This window comes from Equus quagga, chromosome 20, assembly GCF_021613505.1.
Source record: "Equus quagga isolate Etosha38 chromosome 20, UCLA_HA_Equagga_1.0, whole genome shotgun sequence".
In the NCBI taxonomy this organism is placed as follows: Eukaryota; Metazoa; Chordata; class Mammalia; order Perissodactyla; family Equidae; genus Equus; species Equus quagga.
In genome coordinates, this window is record NC_060286.1 from 34,156,542 (window position 1) to 34,181,174 (window position 24,633).

General features: G+C 47.2%; 1 protein-coding gene and 1 long non-coding RNA gene across 2 annotated transcripts in view; one reads left to right on the forward strand and one right to left on the reverse strand.

The window, feature by feature from the left end:
* LGMN (legumain) overlaps positions 1–15,099 on the reverse strand; it is a 27,521-nt gene extending 12,422 nt beyond the window's left edge. The window contains exons 1-3 of the mRNA XM_046647421.1: positions 14,970–15,099; positions 10,015–10,181; positions 835–932 (exon numbers count right to left, since the gene is read on the reverse strand). Coding sequence (XP_046503377.1) covers positions 835–932; positions 10,015–10,152 — 236 coding nt within the window. The 5' untranslated portion in view covers positions 10,153–10,181; positions 14,970–15,099. The remainder of the gene's footprint in view (positions 1–834; positions 933–10,014; positions 10,182–14,969) is intronic.
* Positions 11,684–20,342, forward strand: LOC124230901 (uncharacterized). Its single transcript, XR_006886312.1, has 2 exons — positions 11,684–14,835; positions 19,118–20,342. It is a non-coding gene; the product is annotated as an uncharacterized LOC124230901 (long non-coding RNA).
* The last annotated feature ends 4,291 nt before the right edge of the window (positions 20,343–24,633 follow it).

Here is a 24,633-nt window from a genome sequence, read left to right on the forward strand (position 1 = left end):
TACGGTCACCAACACATCAGTGACTTTAGCAGCTTGGGGACCACGGGCATCCCATAACTCTTGAGTTCTTGGCAGGAGCAGGGAAGACCTGAGCTCTGAAAACTGAGGATATCGACCAAAGCCTCCTACTGGAAACCACATAGCATCTTGGGGGCAAGATCTCATCCAGAGATCTCTTGGAGAAGACTACGTGCAGAAAATGACAGGACAGAAGCCAAGACTTTCATACAAGAGCTCAGGCATGAAAGCTCAGAATGGACCACGAGCTGTCACGTGATCACAGCCAAGGGCAGTACCCTTCGCTGGGGCCACAGCAGGGTAACCAAGGAACTGGAGAGACCAGCTCCAGTTAAGATGCTGCTCTTGACCTCCTCGAGAAATCAGACAAGCAGGCAGGAGGGAACTATTTGTACCACTAAATTCAACAGATTACAAAAGTAAACGTGTACAGAAAGAAGGATAGTAGGATCTGGCCCCATAAACAAGCCTTGTAGGTACGGGGCCGCTGAGGTGTCCCCTCTGTGCGGTCCAGCTGTTCCAGGTTGGAAGGAGCACTGCAGAACCCAAGGATGAGCTCTCCAAGCTCAGAAGGAAACAGGGCCTTCAACGGTTCCACAGCTCCCACCCCAACACCCCTTAGCACCCACTGCCCACATCCCTGCCGCTGCCAGGGAGCCCCGAGTCATGCTCCCAGCTCCACAGGAAGCAGCCCTGCAGAATTCCTGCTGAGGGTCTGTTTACAGTCTAACGTTAGGCCTCTGATCTAAGGATTGCTGTGAGTCTGTATGCATTTTTTTGTTCTTCACCACCAAGTTCGAAGCGCTTCCGACTTACTCCTCAGAGTAGGCGATGTCATCGTACATCATCACGATGATCTGCTCGTCGGGAATGCCGTTGCGGTGGACGATCTGGTAGGCGTGGCACACATCCGCCTGGGAGACAGGATTTTTGTCAAGTGTGAGCTCTTGCCCAGAAAGAGGCCAGTTTTAGAGTTCAAATGAACAACACACTCTTTCTCATGGAAGACGTGCTGTCAACCATTCCCTATTGGTCAGGTATTTAAATGATTTTAAAACACAGACATTTATATTTTTCGACTCAAACTTTTAAAAAATTCCCCACTCCCCACTATCCAAGCTCTTATTCATCAGGCAGTCAGCACACGTGTGGACTACACACACACACGCGTACGCCCATCACCACCACCACAGGAAACCAGGGCCTCTGAAGGTCCCAAAAGTCCTGCATAATTATTTTCATTTCCCACACCCTATAAAAGTTCTCTGGAAAGCACTGACTTAGGTATGAAAATGACTCAGAATGATGAACCCGCAGATTAAAAGCTTAGTGGCTCGTTCACATCACACAGGATTCTGTTTCAAGTGACTTTGGCTGCCACAGTCACTGTTCAGAGAACTGGGTGAAAATCAAAAGCTCAACTCAGGAACTGAAATGAGGAATGTGCTCTTTAGTTTAAAAAATAACAATAACAACAAAGGTGACCATACGAAGGGCGAAACAAAGACTTTGCTGGTGCGACTCCTTGTCGATAAAAGGGTCAAGACACTCTTTTCCTTTTTTTTCAGATGACACATACTACACTCCAGGACACGAGAATCATTTGAGGACAGAAAGGAAAAACGTGGCCTAACTTGGTGCTTATGTTCGATTATGGCCTCCTGAGAATGGACAGAAATAAGCATCACGGGAATAGTGAGCCCGGCTATTTGCCTCTCAGGAAGACGGCCTTAGGAACCGACCTCCCAGACACCTCATCTTCTAAACAGAACCTAGCACAGCAAGAAAAACAAAGCTCATCAGACATTAAACCCGGCACTTTGCCTGCAGATGCCCCACACAAATGGATTTCACAGCAAAAATGGGTGCTTGGTACACACTTGCTGAACGTTCAGAGGGTAAGTCCAGGGCCTGGCACTCAGCTGCTGGATGAATGGATGACTGAAGAAACATGGAAACTCATACATTTATTCTATCTTCTACTTTTCAGGCACTATGCTAAGACTCTCTATGCATTATTTCATGTAATTCTCATAGGAAGCCTAGGTGATAAAGGTAAGGCTCCCCAGTCTATAGATGAGGAAACCGAAGCTTAGAGAGGTAAGGTGACATGACCAAGCCACACAGCTCACAGTGAAAGATCCAGGCATTCAGACTCCAGTGCTAGATGCTGCTTCATACAGAGACAGAAATCAGCAAAATTATGGAAGCCCAGGCAGAATGATGAGCTGAAAATCTAAACATCGATCCTTTTTAAAGAGTTACTAAATATTCTGTATATAAACAAATTGTTAAAATATTTAAACCCCATTCTGTGGAATAACAAGGACCCTCGAACACCAATTGTGGCAGGAAAAATAGCCCCCCAAAGACGTCCACTTGCTAATCCCAGAGCCTGTGAGTAAGTTACATTACATGGCTGCCAGAGGAATTAAGTAGCAGATGGATTTGAGATTGCTAATCAGCTGACTTAAAATAGGGAGGTTATCCAGAATTATTCCGGGGGGCCCAGTGTAATCACAGAGGCCCTTAAATGTGGAAGGAAGATAGAGGAGAGTCAGTGTCACAGGGATAAAGGTAAGAAAGACTCCCCTGCCATGGCTGCCTTTGAAGATGCAAGAAGGGGCCACGAGCCAAGGAATGAGGGCAGCCTCTAAAGGTAGGAAAAGGCAAGAAAACGGAATCTTCTCCAGAGTCACCAGAAAGGAATGTAGCCCTTGCCTAACCCAGGGAGACCCATTTCAGATTTCTCACCTCCAGAGATATAAAAATTTGTATTGTTTTAAGCTACTAAGTTTGCAGTAATTTGTGACAGCAACAATAGGAAACTAATCCATGATAGTGGAAGGACCCTGTAATTGGTGCTCCCCTGGGAAAACATCTTGGCATTATCCAATCAGGTTGAAGTACACGCCCTCCAACCCAGCAACGCTGCTCCGAGCTGCACGCTAGAGAAACTCTAACCCACGTGCAACAGGAGATCATCACAAGAGCAGAAACCAAGAAATAGCCCAAAGGACCATCAATACCTGGAACAATAAACTGTCACATGCTCACATAATGGAATACCTGAAAATGGATGAAATAGGACCTGGGCTTCAAAACAGATGAATCCCAGGAACATAAAGAGAAAGAGAACAAGTCGTGGAAAAATACATTCATCATGATTACATTTATATAAAGGTCAAAACAGGCTAACGTGAACATTATGTTGTTGACAGTTCAATACACATATGGTAAAACTATAAAACAAAGCAAATGAGTGATTGACAAAAAATTCAGGAGCTTGCCCGCTGGTGGAAGAGAGCGGGATCCAATCAGACAAGCGCCAAGGTGCTAGTAATTTTCTTCTTCCTTAGCTGGGTACAAAGTACACAGGTATTCATTTTATTGTTATTCTTTAAATTGCACACACGATTTGATCTCATAAGAAAGAAGACAAACCAATATTATATGAGATTTAACCTCCCCCTACGATGGAAGTGGAAGCGAGCAGGTGCTCACCTACTCATTTCTGACAAATCATTCTGTTACTTATTTCTCCTACCAGGAGGCAGGTTTATTAAAAAGAAAAAAGAAAAAAGAAAAACACAACTCCAGAATAAATACGAAGTACAAGGCTCGTACACTGAAAATTACAAAATATTGCTGAGGGAAATTAAAGAAGATCTAAATAAACAGAAAGACACCTCATATTCGTGGATCAGAAGACTCAATACTGTTAAAATTGAAAAAAAAACTAGCAGGCTTTTTTTTATAGAAATTGACAAGATGATCCTAAAATTTATAAGAAATCGCAAAAGACTTAGCTAAAAAATGAAGAACAAAGCTGGAGGAGTTTCACTTTCTGATTTCAAAACTACACTGGGGAAAGAACAGTCTTTGTGACAAATGGTGCTGGGACAATGTGGACATTCACAAGCAAAAAGACGAACTCAGGCCCTCCTCTCCAAAGGCAAATTTAGAGACAGAAGTGGATCAGTGGTTGCCCGGGGCTGGGGGTGGGGACAGCAAAAGGGCCCAAGGGATCCTACTGGGATGATGGAAATATTCTAAAACTGATTTATGGGGATGTTCCTACAGCTTGGTAAATTTACTAAAAAAATCATTGAGTTGGACACTTGAAATGGGTGAATCACACATGATATGTAATAATGTGCCTCAATCAAGTTATCTGTTTTAGAAAAGGCGGGCTCCGCATGTCCTGTGTTCGCGCTCTCCTAAGCTGCTTGGACTCCGCACTTGTGCCCTGACCCACAGGTGCTTTTGTCCCCATTTCACAGGTGGGGACAAACTCAGGGAGTGTTCAGGGATTCGAACCCTGGTCTCCTGACCCCGCGCCTGCCTCGTGCCCTTCCTCCGCACACAGCCATCTCAAAGGCAGGATGTGATTCTCTCCTGGGTCCTGGGGGTCCTTGGTTGCCTCTAACTTTAACTCAAAGGGTTTCTTTGTTAGAATCAAATGTTTACTGGCACTCAACAGAAATAAAAGTAGGGTTAAACCAGGTCAGATAACTTGGAAACGGTGTTCAAGGCTACCTGAATTACTTCCCCTGAAACTATCGGACCTATAGGCATGTTTCCCCCTAAGAAACAGAAAAACCATACGAGGTAACTTTTGAGAAAAAGGTATTGAGCAAGGCTTAATAAAAAGGGGAAAGCCTTCTGGACTCCTGCACAGACACTGCCGTGACTCAGCTGGTTTCCCAGCCGGCGTTAGGTGCTCTGACAGGCTGACTAATGCATCCCGGGACTTCCCAGTGCAGCCACTGTCCTGACACAGTCTGCCTGTGCTGCCTCCATCGAAGGCCCACTGTCAGCTAAATAAGGACGACCGGCGTGGAACAAGGCTAAGTACAATCGGCATGCTCCAGTGGCAGCACTGGGGAGAGTCCACTTTCGAGCCAGGCAGGAGCTGAGAAGGGGTTCTCACGGTCTGCTCATCCGGCGGATGTACACATATGGTCATGCGCCACCTAACAACATTTCGGTCAGTGACAGACCGCACATACGATGGTGGTCCCGTAAGACTAGTGCCATAGAGCCTGGGTGTGTAGCAGGCTGCACCATCTAGGTTTGTGTAAGTGCACTCCATGAGGTTCACACAACGACAGAATCACCGTACAATGTACTTCTCAGAACGTGTCCCCCTATTAAGCAACACATGACGGAGTATCACTTCCTGACGCCTGCCCCGAGCCCTGTGGAGGCGAGGCCCTGGCTCGGGGGCTTTGCGGGGCTGCTTCACTGAGCCCACCGCCAGCCCTGCGTTTTCCAGAGGCGAATCAGAGGTTTAAAGCAAGACTGTGATTGTTCAAACTAACACAGCAGGTAAGCGGAGAGCGGGGGTCACCCGAGGCCATGCAAGGCCGAAGCCCACGTCCCTCACGCGCTGCCCCGGCCGGTGCAGGCCAGCCAGCCTCTGCTGACCGCGCTCTCGCTCCCTCCGGCCCGCTCTGCCCTGCATCCTCATCCCTTCCCCCGTAACCTCTTTAAAAGCCTGTTTCTTTTTTTAAATATAAAAGTGATGCTTTGCAACAACATGGATTAACCTCAAAAACATTACGCTAAGTGAAGGAAGCCAGACTCAAAGAACTACATATTGTACAATTCCATTTATATGAAGTTTTTAGAGAAGGCCACACAACAGACATAGAAGGCAGAACTGCAGTTACATGGGGCTGGGCAGGAGCAGGGACTGACCACAAACGGACACGAGGGAACTTTCCAGAAAGATGAAAGTGTCCTAAAACTGGACTGTGAAAATGGGTGCACAATGATATGAATTCACTAAAAATCACCAAACTATACAATTATAATAGGGGAATTGTATGACATGTAAACCTATGCTGTCTTTATTTTTTTATTTTTTTTTAAGATTTTATTTTTTCCTTTTCCTCCGCAAAGCCCCCCGGTACACAGTTGTATATTCTTCGTTGTGGGGCCTTCTAGCTGTGGTATGTGGGACGCTGCCTCAGCATGGTTTGATGAGCAGTGCCATGTCCGCGCCCAGGATTCGAACCAACGAAACACTGGGCCGCCTGCAGTGGAGTGCGCGAACTTAACCACTCGGCCACGGGGCCAGCCCCTATGCTGTCTTTAAAAAGTGGTAATTGCACACATTGTTACAATCTATAAAGCGGAAGGTGGTCTGTCCGAAGGTGGTCTCTGCCGACCCTCCATAATCACATATCCTTCTCCAGGAACGAGTTCCAGGCTTCTCCCTCTCTCTGCCTCCCTGCCTCCTCCCACCCAGGACACAAATGTTCTGAGCGCTTCCCGGGGGGCAGGGGCGCTCCCTCCTCTCCACTACGACCCCCAGCTCCAGACCACAGAGCCCCGTCAGCCCTCTCACATCTCCTCCCCCTCCACCACTCTCCCACCACTCCTGTCCTCCTGCCAACACAACACCAAATGACACTCTCCTTGGGAGCCCACTGACCAGCACTACCTCAAGCCCCTGCCCCAACCCCATTCTCCTAGTGATCTGGCCCACATCTGCCTCTCCTCCCAACTCCTGTCATCCTCAAAGTCCTCCTGATGGCCCCCGCGACAGTGAACTTTGCCTTCAATCTACTTCAACAATCACCTCCCTTCCTCTTGGCTTTAGATCTTCCTTCACACACTCAAATCTCTCCATCCTCCAACCCCCATTCCTCCCCTAGTGACCTACTTCTTTTCCCTTCACAAACCTGTCACCATGCAGCTGTCACCATGTGCTGCCCGTACTTCGGGACCTCTCCCTCTCTCCTCCACTCACCGCTGGCCGGCTTCTGCTCCCACCATTGCAGGAATCTGCCCTCACAAGGAAGGCCTTACCGGCCCCACACTCAGGATGCTGATGCAGATGGTCCCACCAGCATCACCTCTGACCCACCCTCCTCTCTGTCATCTGTTAATCCCAGCCCCAAACGGAAAACTGAGACATCCAATGCCATCAAGACAAATCACAGTTTAAATAACCATCGTAAAACACATAGCAGAACACTTAGCAACGATTCAGCTGTGCCTGGTGTGTTCATCTTCCCTAAACAAAAAAGAAATTTGCCATGAGTGCTGTGTTAATCCAAGGAAAACGAAAACCTCTATAAAAATGTATGTTTGAAAGTCTATATAGGTTCCACGAGGAAAGTTCTTTCAAATGCTCTTTTGATGATTAGCCTCCAAAATCAAGAAAGCAGATGTTCGCAGCTGGCTGGGAAGAGAACCAGGCCAGGTGGGATATGGGCAGAGGTCAGCCATAATTCAGCACAAGCGTTTTCCCCCTCCACAGCCTCAGGGCCATCATCCTCTCTGACTTTGGGACAAATATCTCAGTCCACGGCCACTGCCATGCCTCCCTTCACTCTATTTTGACACTGAGTATTTTACCCAGGGAACCTGGCAACACTTTTTTTAAAAAAGGTTTTCTGGGAGCAAAGGGTAATTGGCTATCCATACTTAATAATGTTTAACCAATATTTTTTTACAGTTGGTTGTATAAAACCCAGGGTGGCTGGCGAATCAGCCTGTTCTCTATCGGTGATCTGCACTCACTACCCCATCTTTCTAACTCGTGGAGAGAGAGGGAGGAGAAAGCTCAGAGCTGAGCAGTTGCCGACCTGGGTGCTCCTCCGTAAGCGGGTCAGGTCCATGGTTAAGTATTCAAAGCAAGAGGGACCATTTTGCCACCACAAGAACTTTTTAAACAAGCCAAATTTCCTATTCGGCTAACATACAAAAACCATTCGAGAAATAAGTCATTCAATAATCACCAAGTTGAGAGCTGGTAGGGAGTTCATTTAAACCAACCCCATGTTTAACATACAAAAACTGACTTCCCAGGAGGGAACCATACTCGAGGCAGCACTGCCAGACCATCGGGAGCGCAGACCCTGGGCTGCGCTGTCCAACACAGCAGCCACTGGCCACATGTGGCGACTGAGCACTTCAAATGTGGCCAGTCCGAGCTGAAGGCGCCATGGATATAAATGCACACTGGACTTCAAGGACTTGGTACAAAGAAATAGTATTCATTATTAACTTTTTATATTGATTACAAGTGAAATGATAATAGTCTGGATAGATTGGGTTAAATTCGATACACATATATTAAAGTTTATTTCACCTGTTTCTTTTTACTATTTAAAATCAGGGCTACCAGAAAATTCACCATGACACATGTGGCTGTCCTCCTGGACAGTGCTGTTCCAGAACTAGTCGGCCTGGGTTTGAATCCCCACTTGAGCACTTGGCCATTGGTGCCATGGTGGGTGAACGGCTCATCCTTTCTATGCCTCAGTCCACTCATTCATAAAGAGGGAGTAAGAACCAGACCTACTGCCTGTAACCCCACCACAGGGGTTACAGGAGTAACGGGCTCTTAGAAGAGAGCCCACCACATACCGTCAGAGTCTATGCATCCTGCTTCCGGGAATTAAAAGATTAAACAACTTTTTAAATAACAGCTTGATTGAGATATAATTCACATACCATCAAAGTCAGCCTTTTAAAATACACAACCTAGGGGCTGGCCCCGTGGCCGAGTGGTTAAGTTCGCGTGCTCCACTTCAGGCGGCCCAGCGTTTCGTTGGTTCGAATCCTGGGCACGGACATGGCACTGCTCATCAAGCCACGCTGAGGCAGCATCCTACATGCCACAACTAGAAGGACCCACAACGAAGAATATACAACTATGTACTGGGGGGCTTTTGGGAGAAAAAGGAAAAAATAAAATCTTTAAAATATACAACTTAGCGGTTTCTAGTATATTCACAGTCATGCAACCATCACCACTATCTAATTCCAGAACATTTTCATCACCTCAAAAAGAGACCCCATACCCATTAGTAGTCATTCTCCATTCTCCCCTCCACCAAGGCCTTGGCCAACTCCTAATCTGCTTTCTGTCTCTGTGGATTTCCCTATTCTAGACATTTCTGAGAAATGGAATCCTACAGTATGTGGTCCTTAGTGGACTGGCTTCTTTCACTCAGCATCTTTTTAAGGTTCGTCCATATTGAAGCACATATCAGTACTTTACTCCTTTTTATGGCCTAATAATATTCCATCGTATGGACATACCACATTTTGTTTACCCATTCATCAGTTGATGGACATTTGGCTTGTTTCCACTTTCTGGCCATTATGAATAATGCTGCTGTGATCATTCGAGTACGAGTTTTTGTGTGAACACGTGTTCACTTCTCTTGGGTCCACACCTAGGGGTGGAACTGCTGGGTCACAGGGCAGTGCTGGTTCACCTTTGGAGGAACTGCCAGGCTCTTTCCCACAGCAGCTGCACCAGTTACTTCCCCACCAGGAGGCTGCACTTTCCACGTGTTTATGGATGTGGGCTCTTTCCTCTCTGTCTGCCAGGCTGATCTGGCGTGAATGCCAGGGAAGAAGGGAGGAGGCTGTGAGGGGGGAGCCGAAGGGCAGAGGTGTGGAGGGCAAAGAGGCTCGTGATGCTCTTACCAGAGCCCCGGCCTCAGCCCCGTCTGCACCTCCACTTGCCATGTGGCCTCGGGCGTCACCTCCTCCCTTTCAGTCTCAGTTTCCTTATCTACAAAATGCAGCCTTAGACCAGCGGGTCTCAACTAGGGACATTTGGCAAAGGCAGGAGACATTTGTGTTGTTACAGGAGAGGGTGATGCTCCTGGTGTCTAGTGGGTGAGGCCCAGGGTGCTACTAACCATCCTACAATATGCGGGACAGCCCCCCACAGCAAAGCATTACCTGCCCCCGAATGTCGATAGTGCCAAGGCGGAGAAACCCTGCCTTAGATTGAGATGCATTTTGAGGAAATGCCAAACTGTTTTCCAAAATAGCTGTACCATTTTCTAATGCCCCCAGCAACGTATAAGGCTTCCCATTTCTCCACATCTTTGCCAACACACATTTCGTCAGCCTAATAGGAGTGTAAATGGCTTTTTAAAAAGTCTGTTCTATTACCGCTGTCCAGGATTGTTTACAGAATGACAGTGTCATAAAGAAAAAGATGAGTCATTTTCTTACCTGGTGCCTATAATTAGACCAGCCATTTGAACCCGCGACAATCACCACCCAGTGCTTGCCTCCATCCTCAGGGTCGTCCATGGGAAGAGCACCAACTCCCAGGACCAAGCTAAGTAACACAGCTACTTCCCAGATCATTCTGCGCCTTGGAGGTCTACCCTGGAAATCTGGGAAGAAAAAAGCAGTCAAGCGAAAAAGAAATGACAAGAACAGAAGAACACTGTTGGCTCCTAAAAAATATCAGAGTAAATGGGTCAAAAAGACAAGACCAGGGGCTGGCCGAGTGGCGCAGTGGTTAAATGCGCATGTTCCGCTTCGGCGGACCAGGGTTTGCTGGTTCGGATCCCGGGTGCAGACATGGCACCGCATGGCATGCCATGCTGCGGTAGGCGTCCCACGTATAAAGTGGAGGAAGATTGGCATGGATGTTAGCTCAGGGCCAGTCTTCCTCAGCAAAAAGAGGAGGATTGGCAGCAGATGTTAGCTCAGGGCTAATCTTCCTCAAAAAAAATAAATTAAATTAAATTAAAAAATTAAAAAAGTTGTGTCTCTTCTTTAAAAAAAAAAAGACAAGACCACATAGTCACCAGACAGAACATGTAGAGGATAAAACTGATGACAGAGTAAAAGTTTATTTTTAGCTCTGCTGTCCCTTTCCCCAGGTGAAGGGGGCTGCCCGGATCTCCCAACCGTCACTACAGGTTGAAGTCATGAATATAAACCAAAGAAGATCAAGAAAGCTACTTGGGCAACCTTTTAGAGTTTTTGTCACAACTTGGAATACAGCAGGTAAAACTCATCAAGAAAATTCATCGTAGGGGCCAGCCCCGTGGCCAAGTGGTTAAGTTCACACGCTCTGCTGCAGGTGACCCAGTGTTTCGTCAGTTTGAATCCTGGGCACTGACAGGGCACCGCTCATCAAGCCATGCTGAGGTGGTGTCCCACATGCCACAACTAGAAGGACCCACAACTAAGAATATACAGCTATGTACCGGGGGGCTTTGGGGAGAAAAAGGAAAAAATAAAATCTTTAAAAAAAAAAAAAAAAGAAAATTCATCATGTTGGAAAAACATCTACCACATACTATGAACCGTTTATAAGAAAAAAATATACATGTAATATGCGCATAAAAAAATGTGGAAAGCAGACATGAAAGTTAATAGTAGTTATTGTCGGGTGGTAGATGGAATTAAGGATGATTTTTCTGCTTCCTATTCATCTCTTTTTACTACAATTCATGTATATTATTTATACAATAAAGTTTGTAAAATTTTAAAAAGTGTGAAATTTAATATACATTCAATGTAAACATTGAGGGGTAATTTATAAGTTTGTGATAAGCTATAGTCAAAATCTTTGTATAACACTTACAATCTATTTACATGTATTCTGTACAACAGGCAGGGCAAATTTTTTTTTAAATTATTTTATGGAGGTCATATTGGTTTATAGCATTGTGTAATTTCAGGTGTACATCATTATGTACCAGTTTCTGTATAGACTGCATCGTGCTCACCACCAATAGTCTAGCTTTTATCCGTCACCATACACATGTGCCCCTTTACCCCTTTTGCCCTCCCCCCATCCCCTTCCCCTCTGGTAACCACTAGGCTGTTCTCCTTGTCCATGGGTTTGTTTATCTTCCACACGAGTGACATCATACGGTGTTTGTCTTTCTCTGTCTGGCTTATTTCACTTAACATAATATCAGGGCAAATATTTTAACCCTTGTTTTACAGAAGGGGAGGCTGAAGCAAGAGAGAAGTGATGGCCCAACATCCGCGGACAGTCAGCTCTGGCCAGAGACCAGACCCCATGCCTTCGGAATTCCTGTGCAGTCTTTCGGAGACACGGTTCTGAGTCTCAAGGCTTTACTCTTAACGAAGTACGTGTCCAATTTTATACTCCGTTGCCAAAACTTTACATAAAGTTTTAAGGCACAAAAGGCAGGACTTAGGCTGAGTCCTAGCCACTTTGCATACTCAGATCAGACCCGGCCCTGTGTCCTGAATACGTTATTTTTAAAAAAACAAATAAAAAACACAATCTTCCTGTGACAGAGCCAGGCCTGTCACTCTGAGATAAGAGGGAAAACAGTCTTTGAGACGTAGGGACTCACAGCAGAACAAAGTCTACGAAGCCGGCCTCCGCCTCACGCCATTTGGCAAAACAGTGCACATTCACTCATCTGCCTATTCATTCACTCATTCAACCACCTGTCCGGAGTCTCCTGAACACCTGCCCTGCCAGACAACCAGCCGGGTGCTGGGAAGGCAGCAGGGAGAGCACAAAGGCTCTGGCCTCACGGAGCACACAGCCAGCTAAGCCACGAACCCCCGCTAAACCGAGGAACCCACACTCAGCATGCTGTGTCTGACACCGCACTAAAACTCAAAATGACGGATTTTTCTCCCCTAAGTGAAGAAACAGGAAGCCCTGAGTCTGGTAGAGTTTAGAAAACTGAGAGCGCCTTGGGCCAGCACTTCTCCAACTTGACCATGCGCCCAGGTCACCTGGGGTCTTGTTCACATGCAGATTCTGATTCAGTAGACCTGGCAGGGCCTGAGACTCTGCATTTCTAGCAAATTCTGGGGGCCGCCCAGGACTACACTTTGATGCCACAGGCCTCTTCAGGAACCCTGGCAGGCTCTCGTCGCCTCTGCCCCACAGCCCGGCATTCACACACTGCTCTAAGCCCCCAGGACGTCAACTCCCAAGAACTCAGTTCTTAATCTGTAAGAATTAAGCATGTAAAGTGGTACTAGATGCAGGTTTCTTTCGCTCCACCGCAAGGTCCACGGATGCTGGGGTAACTGCAGTAGGAAGACCCAGATTTGTTCTTATGATTATCCCGAAACAGCCAAGGTTTTTGTTTGTTTATTATTTTTTAGTATGGTGCCTAACACAAGAGGTCAGGGCACAGAGGAGGGCAGTGGACTGCCCAGGCGGCCCCATGCCAGATGCCGCTGGTCTGTTAATGTGTCAATGTACACCTGAGGGGCCCTCCCTAGTCTGCTCGACCTCACCAGGGCTCCCTGTGGGGCTGGGAGGTAACAATCAAAGATGCAATTATACAAAGGTATGAACAAGTGACAGTGAAGGCAGGCAAGAGAGAGCCAACGAACAAAACTGCCTCTGTCCCCAGAGGTCTCCAGTAGCACCCACACAGCAGGTGTGACAGCACTACGGAGGCGAACCAAGCAGCAGCTCTTACCCATGTTGAGCTCAGCCACGCAGCCTTCTGGCCACAACCAAGGCCCCGGGAGCCTTCCCCTAGTTTGGGGTGGGAAAGCTTCTTCTGTGAAGGGCTGGACAGTAAATATTTTCAGCTTTGCAGGTCATGCCATCTCCCTGACAACTATTCAACTCTCCTATTGTATCACGAAAGCAGCCAGAGACAATGTGCAAACACCGACAGACACACCTATGTTCCAAAAAACTTAAACAGGTGATGTCTGGCCCACCCTAGGGAGCGAGAATGTGCCCTCCGCCCACATGACAGGTGCAGCCTGGCTGGCTTTCATCATTTTCCATCGACAATCATTAAACAGGCTCTCTGGTTTGCACATCAGTTTCTTCTGAGTCTGGTTCATGTGCCTTAATTCTGAAGAGGCTCATTTCTCTGGAGGCACTGGTGTCTGACTTTTTCCCTTCATATTTAGGGGCAAATAAATAAAATACTAGAGTCAAAGGATTGGCTGGTGAACAATAGAATGGACACAACCAGCTTAAATGCCTAAATTAGCAAACAATACAGCAGGTACTAAAAAGAACACATCACCAGTACAAAAATCCAAATCTCTTACAGCAGCACAGGAGGCCCTGTAAGATGGACCTCTATTCTCACAGCTGTGAAATCCACCACCCACGGGAAGCCTCCCGCTCCAACCAGGCTCCAGGACTCCAGGTCCAAACTCGTGGCTCCTTGCAGGCCTTCACCGCGCTGTTTTCCAGGCGAGATGCTCTTCTCCTCCATCTCACCAGCTCCTGCCCATCCCTAAATGCCATTCAAGCGTCCCCTCCTCTGCAAAGTTCTACCTCTTCCCATAAGTCAGGGTCAGATGCTGCCCCTGTGCAAACCTGTACCCCAGCCCCGTAACACCGGAATGGTTCCCTACAGCCTGCCCCTCCCCTTACCCGAAATCACCCGGCTCCAACAGCTTAGTAAGGCTCAGCGAATGTTTGCTAACGAATGCAGCCCGACAGTAAAGAAAGATGCGCGCCTCCGCTCACTACCCACCACAGGGCTAGTCTCAAACCCTGGGCATTTATTTTCATCCATAAAACGAAGCACGTGACACAAAGTTCCTTCTTCCAGCCCCCAGATTCTGCAATTCTCGGCAAAGAAGAACCCCTGTAGGTATAACCCCAACTCTTAAAAGTTAGGGGCAGGGGACCAAATCCAGCTAACTTTCACTTCCATGGTTGATGCGAATCATCCCGTAATTCCCACCAGCTCCAGCCTCTGAGAACTAGAGCTTCCTTGACTCACTTCTCAAAAATGTTTTTATATGTTTCGGTATTTTTGTTGTCGTTAACAGCCCGTCTACGGGGAACTGGCTGGAAACGAGTGCGATCCTCCGCATTAAAAGCATCAAGCCTAACCGGTTAACAGACTGAAGATCGGAACCCGCCCCAGAGCCGGGCTATGGGACCTTAGCAAACGCCCTCTCCTCTCTGGCCGGTCCCTCTCTCCGCTTGGAGGAGGAGCCTGGGCTTCCGGTCAGAGCAAGCGCCACAAAAGAGAGCCCTCACCCACGCCCACAGGATGGCCGGCTGAGAGGTGGCAGGCTTTCCCTCGGGATTCTCTCCTTCGCACGGTGAGAATCGGATTACTCAGAGAGGGCAGGGGGAACTGAAAGTCCCGGCCACGAGGCCAAGAGCTGCAGGGACGGTAGGCCCTTGCCCCGGACGTGGGGTCCGGCCCGGATCCCCCGCTGGGGCTCGCGGTTACCTGCGGCGGGAGACCGCGGAGGCGGCGGCGGCAGGACCGTGGGAATTCCTCGCGGCGCGCAGCCTCAGACGGGCCTCCTCCGACGTCGGCCCTGCAGTGATTGCGGCGCAGCGCTCTCGCTCGCGGTTTTGAGGGCTCACTGCGCCGCGGTGATTGGTGGAGCTTCGGGGCGGGGCGTCTGCGAAAGCCAATGGGAGGCGGAGGCGAGGTCGTAGCACCAGAAGGACTACAAGTCCCAGCGTGCACCGGCCGGGGCTTCTGGGCCCAACAGCTCCTGGAGGCTGGGGAGCAGACTGTGCAATGAGCTAGGGTGGGGGTACCAGATTGCGTGGTGACTGGAGACGCAGTGATTCCGGAAGTGTCCACCGATGGATCAAAACCAGCGTGCAGAGCGCTTTAACCCATTGGTTTCCAAACTTGTCCGCACATTGGAACCACCTAGGGAAGCTTCAGAAATACTGATGCCTCTCACCCCAGAGATTGTTCTGAGGTCATTGGTCTGCAGGTGGCCCGGGTTTGGAATCTTTAAAGACATCCAGGTGATTCCAGGGTGCAGACCATTTAATCCTCGTCGCAACCCTATGAGAGATAGGCACTGTTATTGTCACGCCAGCTCTACAGATAGAGCAACTGAAGGAGGTTATGGCAGGAAGGTTAAGGTTATTGTCTGAAGGTAACATACCTCTAAAGTGGCAGAGCCAGAAACCAGACCAGGCAGTCTAGTTCCAGAATCTTGTGCTCTTAATCCCTAGGCAATGCTACTTCTCAAATGTTGGGTATTATTATCTCACAGGGAACTGGAGAGAAAAATGAAATACTATACATACGAGTGTCATGTGATGGAGCAGATAAGTTGAATTGAATGGAATTGATGTGTGGGAATAAGTATAACCCTGCCCAAGGACATCAAGCTCAAGATCTCGGGCCACATTCATGAGTTGTCTCATTTGATCTTCTTTTAGACTCTTTTTTTATGGTAAGCCGTGGGTCAGCATACTGCCCTGGGCCTGCTGCCTATTTTTGTAAGTAAAGGTCTATGACAACACAGCCGCACCCATTGGTTTAGGTGTTATCTCTGGCCATTTTTGCAAACAAGGCAGAGTTGAACGGTTATGGGAGAGACTGTATGGCCCACAAAATCGAAAATATTACCGTCTGACCATTTACAGAAAATGTTTGCTAACCCTGAGTTAAGTACTTGACCCATGATCACAGCTGGGAAGTGACCATAGGCTTCAAGCCCAGGTCTGCCCAAGTATGAAGCCAATATTCTCACGACCACTCGGCTTTCACAGTCTTCCTCAGTGGGGAGCATTAGTTCATTCAACCATTTATTCAACACATTTAGTGGATGTGCCTTATGTACCAGGTGCAGCTGAGCATTGAGAGAAATAGGACTCTGTTCCATCCCCTTGGGAATTCACCGTCTAGTAAGAGAGGCAGAGTGTGTCCTTAATCACTCCCTCAGTTCACTCAGATAAATGGCGGCCTTTGGCTGGTTAGGCTTCCACGGTTGAAGTGGGATGAAAGTGTTGGCCTGATATCAGGCATGTTTGGGTAAACAGAGGGCCGGGGATGCCCCCTTAGTCTCCCTCAGCAACAGTGCGGGCTGTGAGCTCTGAGTGTGGGACAAGGGAGGGTGGCAGAAAGTTGAGGGCCGATGTGGGGGTTGACGTGGTGACGATCAGACGAGCCTCAGAAGAGGCTGCAAGGTGGCTGACCTGGGCCAGCCACAAGGAGGTGCCTGGGATGGGAGCGGCCTGGAGTGGGAACTGGGTGCACATGGTGGGCCCTGCCACCAAGTTGCCTGGATTGAAATCCCAACTCTACCACTTATAAGCTGTGTGACCTGAGCAAGTTACTTAGCTTCTCAGCACCTGGGTTTCCTCAACCGTAAAATGGAAAGAACAGCACTACTTCATAAGACCTCTCTGAAAATGAAATTTGTTAACACAGTGCTTAATATCAAGTAAGCGCCCCATAAATATTAGCACCCCCTGGGTTAAAAGGACACCTTTGGCTGCTGGGCTATAAATTTAGAATCCCAGTGAAGAAACAAAGGTGGGGATCTGTGACCTTGGGCACTGCCTGTGCTCCTGGTACCCACTCGTGAAGGGCAGCATGGTGTGAGAAGTGCTGTACCAATGGGAAGCGCCAGGAGCAGAAAGGTAGGCACTGAAACAACCTCAGGATGGCAGGACTGCACAGGAGGCAGGAAGGCTCCCTCTGGGCCTGTAGGCATGGGGATCTCCCCATCGAATGGCTCCAGCAGAATTCTCACAGGTCACGGTGTGGGACTCTTGCTATCATACCATGTAATCATAGGTTAGTGAGGCTCATGCCAGATGGGGATAAGTGATAGCACAAGAATGTAGCAGATAACTCAGTCTCCAGAGATAAGAACACTGAGGAGCCATTTCAGATTGGGAGTCTTTTTTTTAATCTACAAGTGGGAGATTAAGTGAGAGATTAAGATTTTAAAGCAACAAGAATTGGAGAAAGAGTGAAAGAAATAGGGTAGGTTTAGAGCAGGGTTTCTCAACCTCAGTTCCACTGACATTTGGGGCCAGGTAATTCTTCCTTCAGCGGGGCGGGGGGCTGTCCTCTGTGTTGCAGAATGTTTAGCAGCATCCCTGGCCACTAACCATCTGATGCCAGTAGCACCCCTCTCCCAAGTCATAACAGCCAAAAATGTCTCCAGACATTGCCAAAAGAAGTCTTGGGAAGGGGGTGCAAAATCTGCGCCCCCTACACCATGTTGGGAATCTGTGGTTTAGAGAGAGAGAGAGCTGAACACATCATTCATTCATTCTGTTTGATGTGATGGTTGAAGGCATGGACTCTGGATCCAGACTGCCTGGGTTTCGATTCCATCTCTGCCACTTCCTGGCTGTGTGACCCTGGACAATCACCTCACCTCTCTGTGCTTCATAGGCTCGTTGTAAAGATCAAATGAACTAATTCATGTAATGAATAAACTTAGAACAGAGCCCAGCCAAGTGTCAGCTATTTACTGAGTGCATGATGAGTGCCGGGTCCCTGCCGTCAATTCTCCCCACCACAGACAGACTGAACTTATTTTTAAGCATAAATATTTCAATGCATAGAAGTATAACACACATAGAGAAAAATGCACAAATTATAAATGTGCAGCTCAATAACTTTTCACCAAGTAAACACATCCATGTAACCAGCACCCAAATAAAAAACCGAGCCTGGCCAGCACCCCAGAAGCCCCCCTGGGGCCTCCTTCAGATGATCTTTTTTTTTTTTTTAATGTCCATACCCTCCCCTCCCTGGGCATTTAATTATGCTGTTTCCTCTGGCCCCCGACTCCCTTTATTTTTATTCTGACCAAGAACTACTTATTCTTTTTTTCCCCTTTCTTTTCAATTTATTTTTTAATTGCAGTAAAATATATGTAACATGAAATTTGCCATTTTAACCACTTTTACATGTACAGTTCAGTGGCATTAATTATAGTCACATTGTTGTGCAGCTATCATCACTATTTCCAAAACTTTTCTTCGTGATTTCCAGCTCGAAAAACGTGCCATCCCTCACAGAATAAACTCCTACCCAGCCCACATCACCTGACTCCTGCCCAGCCGCATGACCTCGTTTCCTGCCACATGACTCCCTCCACTCCAGCCCCACGGCCTTCTTGACTTTGCATTCTCAGTCCCTCTTGCTGGACTTCCCTTCCCCTTCCGGTCACACAGTTGGCTCCTGCCCAAACGGCACCTCCTCCGCAGAGAGGCAGTCCTGGGCCAGCCGACCGAAAATAGCACACAAATTCCATCCCTCTCTAGTTTTCTCCCTGGATTTGCTTTCTCCCTTCATGCATTTGCTAGTTAATTTCCTGGCTCTCCACTGAAATATAAGGGCAGGGGCCAGTCTATTTCATTTATTTCTACACCCCCAGTGCCTACAACAGTAGCTGTCCTACAGTAGGGGCTCAGTAAGTAAATATCAATAGAATTATAAATGGCGTGATAAAGTGAAGTGCGTTTGCCGTGCTCCTGTACACACGGGAGGCACCATCTCTTCTGGTCAATCCTTAAGCATTCATTTAACTCTGTAGTAGGCGGTATTCTAAGAATGGCCCCCAATAACTCTCACTCATGTGTAATCTCTTCCTCTTTCAGTATGGATGAAACCTCTGAATATGATGAAGTACCACTCCCATGATTATGTTATGTGACACGGCAAAAAGAAGATTATCTGGGCAGATGAGCCTACTCTAACTGCATGAGCCTTTTAAAATTAAGCACAATTTTCTCTGGTTGGTGGTAGAGAGTCATTGCTGGTTTGAAGATGGACGGGCCACAGAGATGCAGGCAGCCGTAAGGAAGTAAGAAAGTTCTCCAGCTGATAGCCAGCAAGGAAATGGGGCCCTCAGTCCTACAACCACAAATAATGGAATTCTGCCACCCACCTGAATGAGCATAGAAGGATTCTTCCCAGAGTCCCCAAATGAGAGCCCGGATGGGCCACCACCTTGATTTCAGTCTGTCACACCCTAAGCACAGAACCTAGTTGAGTTCACCAGGAATTCTCACCAACAGAACGCATAATCAAGGCCTGTTTTTTCACGCTGGTGAATTTCTGGTAATTTGTTACACAGCAATAGGAGATAAATACACATTCCTCCTGTGCCCTCAGCAGTGTGCCCACAGGGCTAGAGGGTTCCAAAGAGGCTTACAGTGGAGTTGGATGAACACAAAGCTGATGAGATCTGGCTCCAGGTTGGACCTGCACTTCATCGTCACTGGGAGAGGAGCCTTCTGGGGACTGCATTTCCCTGGGTCTCATATCCCATCACAAGCCCCAGCCAGCTCCATTAGCCTCACTAAGTCCCCTCCTCAGACACTGCCCGCATTTCCTACCACACTCAGGCAAGTGCCCCAACCATTCGAAAAGTAAAATGCAGAATGGGATTAAGCATTGTGCTCTCCTAGGAACAGCCTTGAAGTTCATACTGAGCCTTTTTATATTTGCTCAGTATCTGCCTTTGGAACAGATGCTGCCCCCTGCTCACCACAGTCCATGTTTTCCCCTTCTCCTGGGCACACCTCTAGACTACATTTCCCAGCCTCCCTTGCAGTCAGCTGTGACCATGTGACTGAGTTCTAGCCAATAAAATGAAAACATAACCAAGGTGAGGGGAACCACTTTAGGCTCAGCCTGCAAAAACCTCTCACTGTCCCCCTATGCTCTTTCCCCTAAGATGGCCCTAGAAGCCATGTGTTGAAGTTGGCATAACTTCCTCCATCTTGAGTCTCTGAATGAGTATTTGAAGAACATGTTCACCCACCCAGGACTGTTACATGAACAAGAAATAAACTTCTGTTGTGTTTGAGCCATTACATATTTGGGGATCACTTGCTATAGAAGTTAGCCTACCCCTGTGGTTCTCAAAGCATGGTTCCTGGACCAGCAGCATGAGTGTCGCCTGGGGTCTTGTTAGAAATGCAAATTCCTGGGACCCATCCCATATCTACTGTGGTAGACAGAATATTAGCCCCCAAAGATGTCCATGTCCTAATCACCAAAACGTGTCAACATGTCACCTTACATGGAAAAATGGCCTTTGCAGATGTGATGAAGTTACAGATCTTGAGATGGCGAGGTTACCTGGATTACCCAGGTAGACCTGATGTACTAACAAGGGTCTTTCTAAGAGGGAGGCAGGAGAATCAGGTTGAGAGGAGATGTGATGAGAGAAGCAAGGCTGGAGTGATGTGCTGTCAAGATGGAGGAAGAAGGCACTGGCCAAGGAATTCAGGCAGCCTGTGGAACCTGGAAAAGGCAAGGAAATGGATTCTTTGCTGAGGCTTCCAGAAGGAACATGGCTCTGCTGTCACCTTGACTTTAACCCCGTAAGACTCACTTTTCAAACCTCCAGAACTGTAAGGTAATACATTTCCGTGGTTTTAAATGGCTAAGTTTGTGATAATTTGTTGCAGGAGCAACAGGAAACTAATGCACCTACTAAATCAGGAATTCTGGGGATGGGACCCAGAAATCTGTTTTCAAAGCTCTCCAGTGGATTCTGTCGCACACAAGTTTAAGAACCACTGACCTAGCCAAACTAATACAATCATTTACAGCATTCCCTTTTGGGGATTCTAACTCTTATTTTATAGATAGACAAGTGAAGCAATTTGCCTTAAATCTTTGAGCTAATGTATGGGAGAGAAAGAGAGAGAATGGAAACTCAGGTCACCAACTGCCAGCCCAGCGGAGGGCATCTCTGGCACAAGCTTTGGTCTTTGTGTCAGACTGATCTGGGTTTGATTCTTGGTTCCAGAACTTATCAGCTGGGTGTTCTTGTCCATGAAATGGAAATAAGAATCAACTTTGAAAAACTGCGGGAAGACAAAGGCACATAGAAGATAACCATTGTTCATTTTCTTCTTCATTCATGCCCCATTGCACTTTCTAGATTAGTCTTTCGCTATCTGGCAAACTGTCCTCTGCACAGCAGCCAGACCGCTTACATTTTTAGATCTTACACTTTTAGAAGACTGCCTCTCTGCCCTGACCAAACCTTATCATCGCCTGTGAGGCTCCCCGTGACCTGGCTCCCAGCTTCCCCTCTGACCTTATCTCCCGCTACCTGCCCCCTGGCTCCCTCCCCGCAGGCCTCACTGGCCTCTTAGTGACATTCAAACACGCCAAGCTCTTTCCTACCTCAGAACCCTTCCACTGGCTTTTCCTCTGCCTGAAAGGCTCTTCCCACCAGATTCCCAAGACTTATTTATTTATTTGTATTGCGAAATGTAACAAGGCACAGAAAAGTGCTTAAAAACATGTATACATAGTTGAATGAATAATTATAAAACAAAATCACCCATGTACCCACCATTCAGGTCAAGAAATAAAACATCACTCGCACCTCAGTAGTCCCCCATGTGCCCCAACCTGGTCACAATTCCTTCCCCACCTCCCAGAAGCTGACCCCTGTCATCACAATCATTATTTCTTTGCATTTCTTTATACGTTTGGCACCTAAGTTTATATCTTGAAACAATATAGTTTGATTTCAACTGTTTTTGCACTTTACACAATTGGGATGATACTGTTCTTTTATGCTTGCTTCTTTTAACAAACGTTATGTAGATGACAGCCTTCTGTGTGACCGCTCATAAAAGTACTTCATTCATTTTCATTGCATCATCTTATGTTTTCTGGTTAGATCACAATTTACCTTTCTATTGCTAATGGACATTTGGGTTAATTCCAGGTTTGGAGCGATGCTGATATGAATCTTATTATTCACGTATCCTGATGCACACATGCATGAGTTTCTCTTGGGTAAATGCCTACGAATACAATGACGACCTCACAGAATAAATGACATTTCCAACTTTTCTTTACAATGCCAAACCAGTTTCCAAATGGATTGGCCTGCTTTACATTCCTACCAGCCATGTGTGTGAGTCTCCCTTTCTCCACAACTTCACCAACACTTAGTATTGTCAGACATTTTACCTGTTGCCAGTGTGATAGCTTTATAATGGCATCTCCTGTGGGGTCTTTAATCCACTTGAAATTGATTTTTGTTTATTGAATGAGGTATTTCCTCACTTCATTTGGTCTCTACTCAAATGTCATTTTCTCAGAGAGGGTTCCTCAAATAATAATTAAAAAGACACCCCTCTCCCAGGGCCCCATCTATCACCCTCTATCCTTTTACCTGGTTTTCTTTTTCTTAACTTCCAACATTGTATTCTATATTTATTTCTCTTATGACATTGTAGTTTATATTTATTTAGTTGAGTTATTTTTATTTTCTTAACAGACACCTGCTGTGGTCTACATATTCTTTTAATCCTCAAAAAAACCCCATGAAGAGCAGCCCTGTGTGGGAGGCACTGTTAATAGCCCATTTTATAGATGAAGACATTGAGCCCGGAGAGGTTAAGTAACAGGCTTAAGATCACACAACTAAGTGGCAGAGCCAGGCGATAGCGCGGGAGTCTGCTATGTATTTATTGTATGGTTCTCCAGCAGAATGTGAGCTCCCAAAGGACAAAAGCTGTGTCTGTTTTGTTTACCTTGGTACCTCTGGTGCTCAGAACATGCCTGGTAAACAGGAAGTACTCAATAGGTGCTTGTTGAATAGCCTTGGAAAAGCTCAGCTCTACATTCTGTGTAAGAGCTGGATGTGGTGTCGGACTGTGACCTGCGGAGCTGTATGGGGAGATTATTAAACCTGGTTTTATGTCATTCCCTTGCAAATCATACTGCTTTACAGTGTTTCCCCAACGAAGGCTAAGCGAGGCTGCTCAACACTATTGATGTTTTAGGCCAGGTAATTCTTTGTGTGGGAGACTGTCCTGCTTGTGTGTTACAGGATGTTTAGCAGCATCCCAGACCTCTCCCACTAGACGCTGCTTGCAACCTACCTTCCGCCAATTGTGACGCTCAAAAATGGCTCCAGACATTGCCAAATGTCCTCCAGGGGACAAAATCACCTCCAGTTGAGAACTACTGAGTGAAACCTTGAAGTTTATCAATGGGGATAGAGCGTAGAGATGTATGAAAAGGTCACAGAGTAGCAAAAGAGGAAAATATGATCTGGATTTACTGACGTCCAACAAGAAGACGAAATGTGTCCAATTCTCTCCGGAGAGTAAGAGAGAGAGAAACGGGTTAGAGGCCAAATTGCGAATCCTCCCCCCCGCTCCACTCCACCCCAAGGTTCAGCTGTGGAAGGAGGGGCTCCTAGGGTTCAGACAGGCTCATGGGGAAGTCCTAGGATGTAAGGATTTTCAAGGCCAGTAAAGGCCAGGAATTTTCACAGCCCCATGGCAAAGGCCCACATTCAGGAGGTAGTTCAGAAATGGCTGAGGAAGTTGTCAAGACGGGCGTGCTGGATGGCAGCCCAGCAGGGTTTGGAGAAAGCAGCTGAGAGTTTCTGGTGGCTCATAAAGCACAAAGGTGCAGAATCAACCTGTGGAGCAGCAGCAGGGTGCCAGCAGCAAGTCCCAACTTAGCACCTGAACACCCAAGTGGGACCAGCCTCGTAGGCACTAGGGCCATATGCCTGAAAGTAGTCCAGGCAAGTCTCAAGGCATCAGAGACCAGTAAGCCCTAGAGGACAGCATGGGGGAGAGGGCCCTCCTCCCACGGGACCAGTTACCTAAGCCTACGCTGTCTCCAAATGCAGCCTGGAAAAGAGAAGAGGGAACAGGAAGTGTGTTAGGTTGAATGCAAACTCAGCTACTGGGACAAAGACCAAAGTCACAATGACATAAACAAGATAGAAGTTCTTTCTCATGAAACCCTCCAAGCATTAGCAATCCAGAGTTGATCCAGAGGCTCCTTGGTGTTGGGGATCCAGGCTCCTTCTGTCTTGAGCTCTTCCATTCCTAGACTGTTGCTTCATCTGGTCCAAGATGGCTCCACACCATGTCACATTCCAGGCAGCAGGCTGGAGAATATACACGAATATTACATCCTATTGGCCAGAACTGAGTCACGTGGCCATACCTGGCTTCCAGGGATGCTGAGAAATGTGGTCTTTAGTTGGGTAGCTAAATGTGGTCTTTAGTTAAGCAGTTGGCTAAAACTCAAGGATTCTCTTATTAAAGGAAGTAAGAGAGAACAGATATTTGGGAACAACCAGCCATTCCTGCTACCAAAAAGATAACCT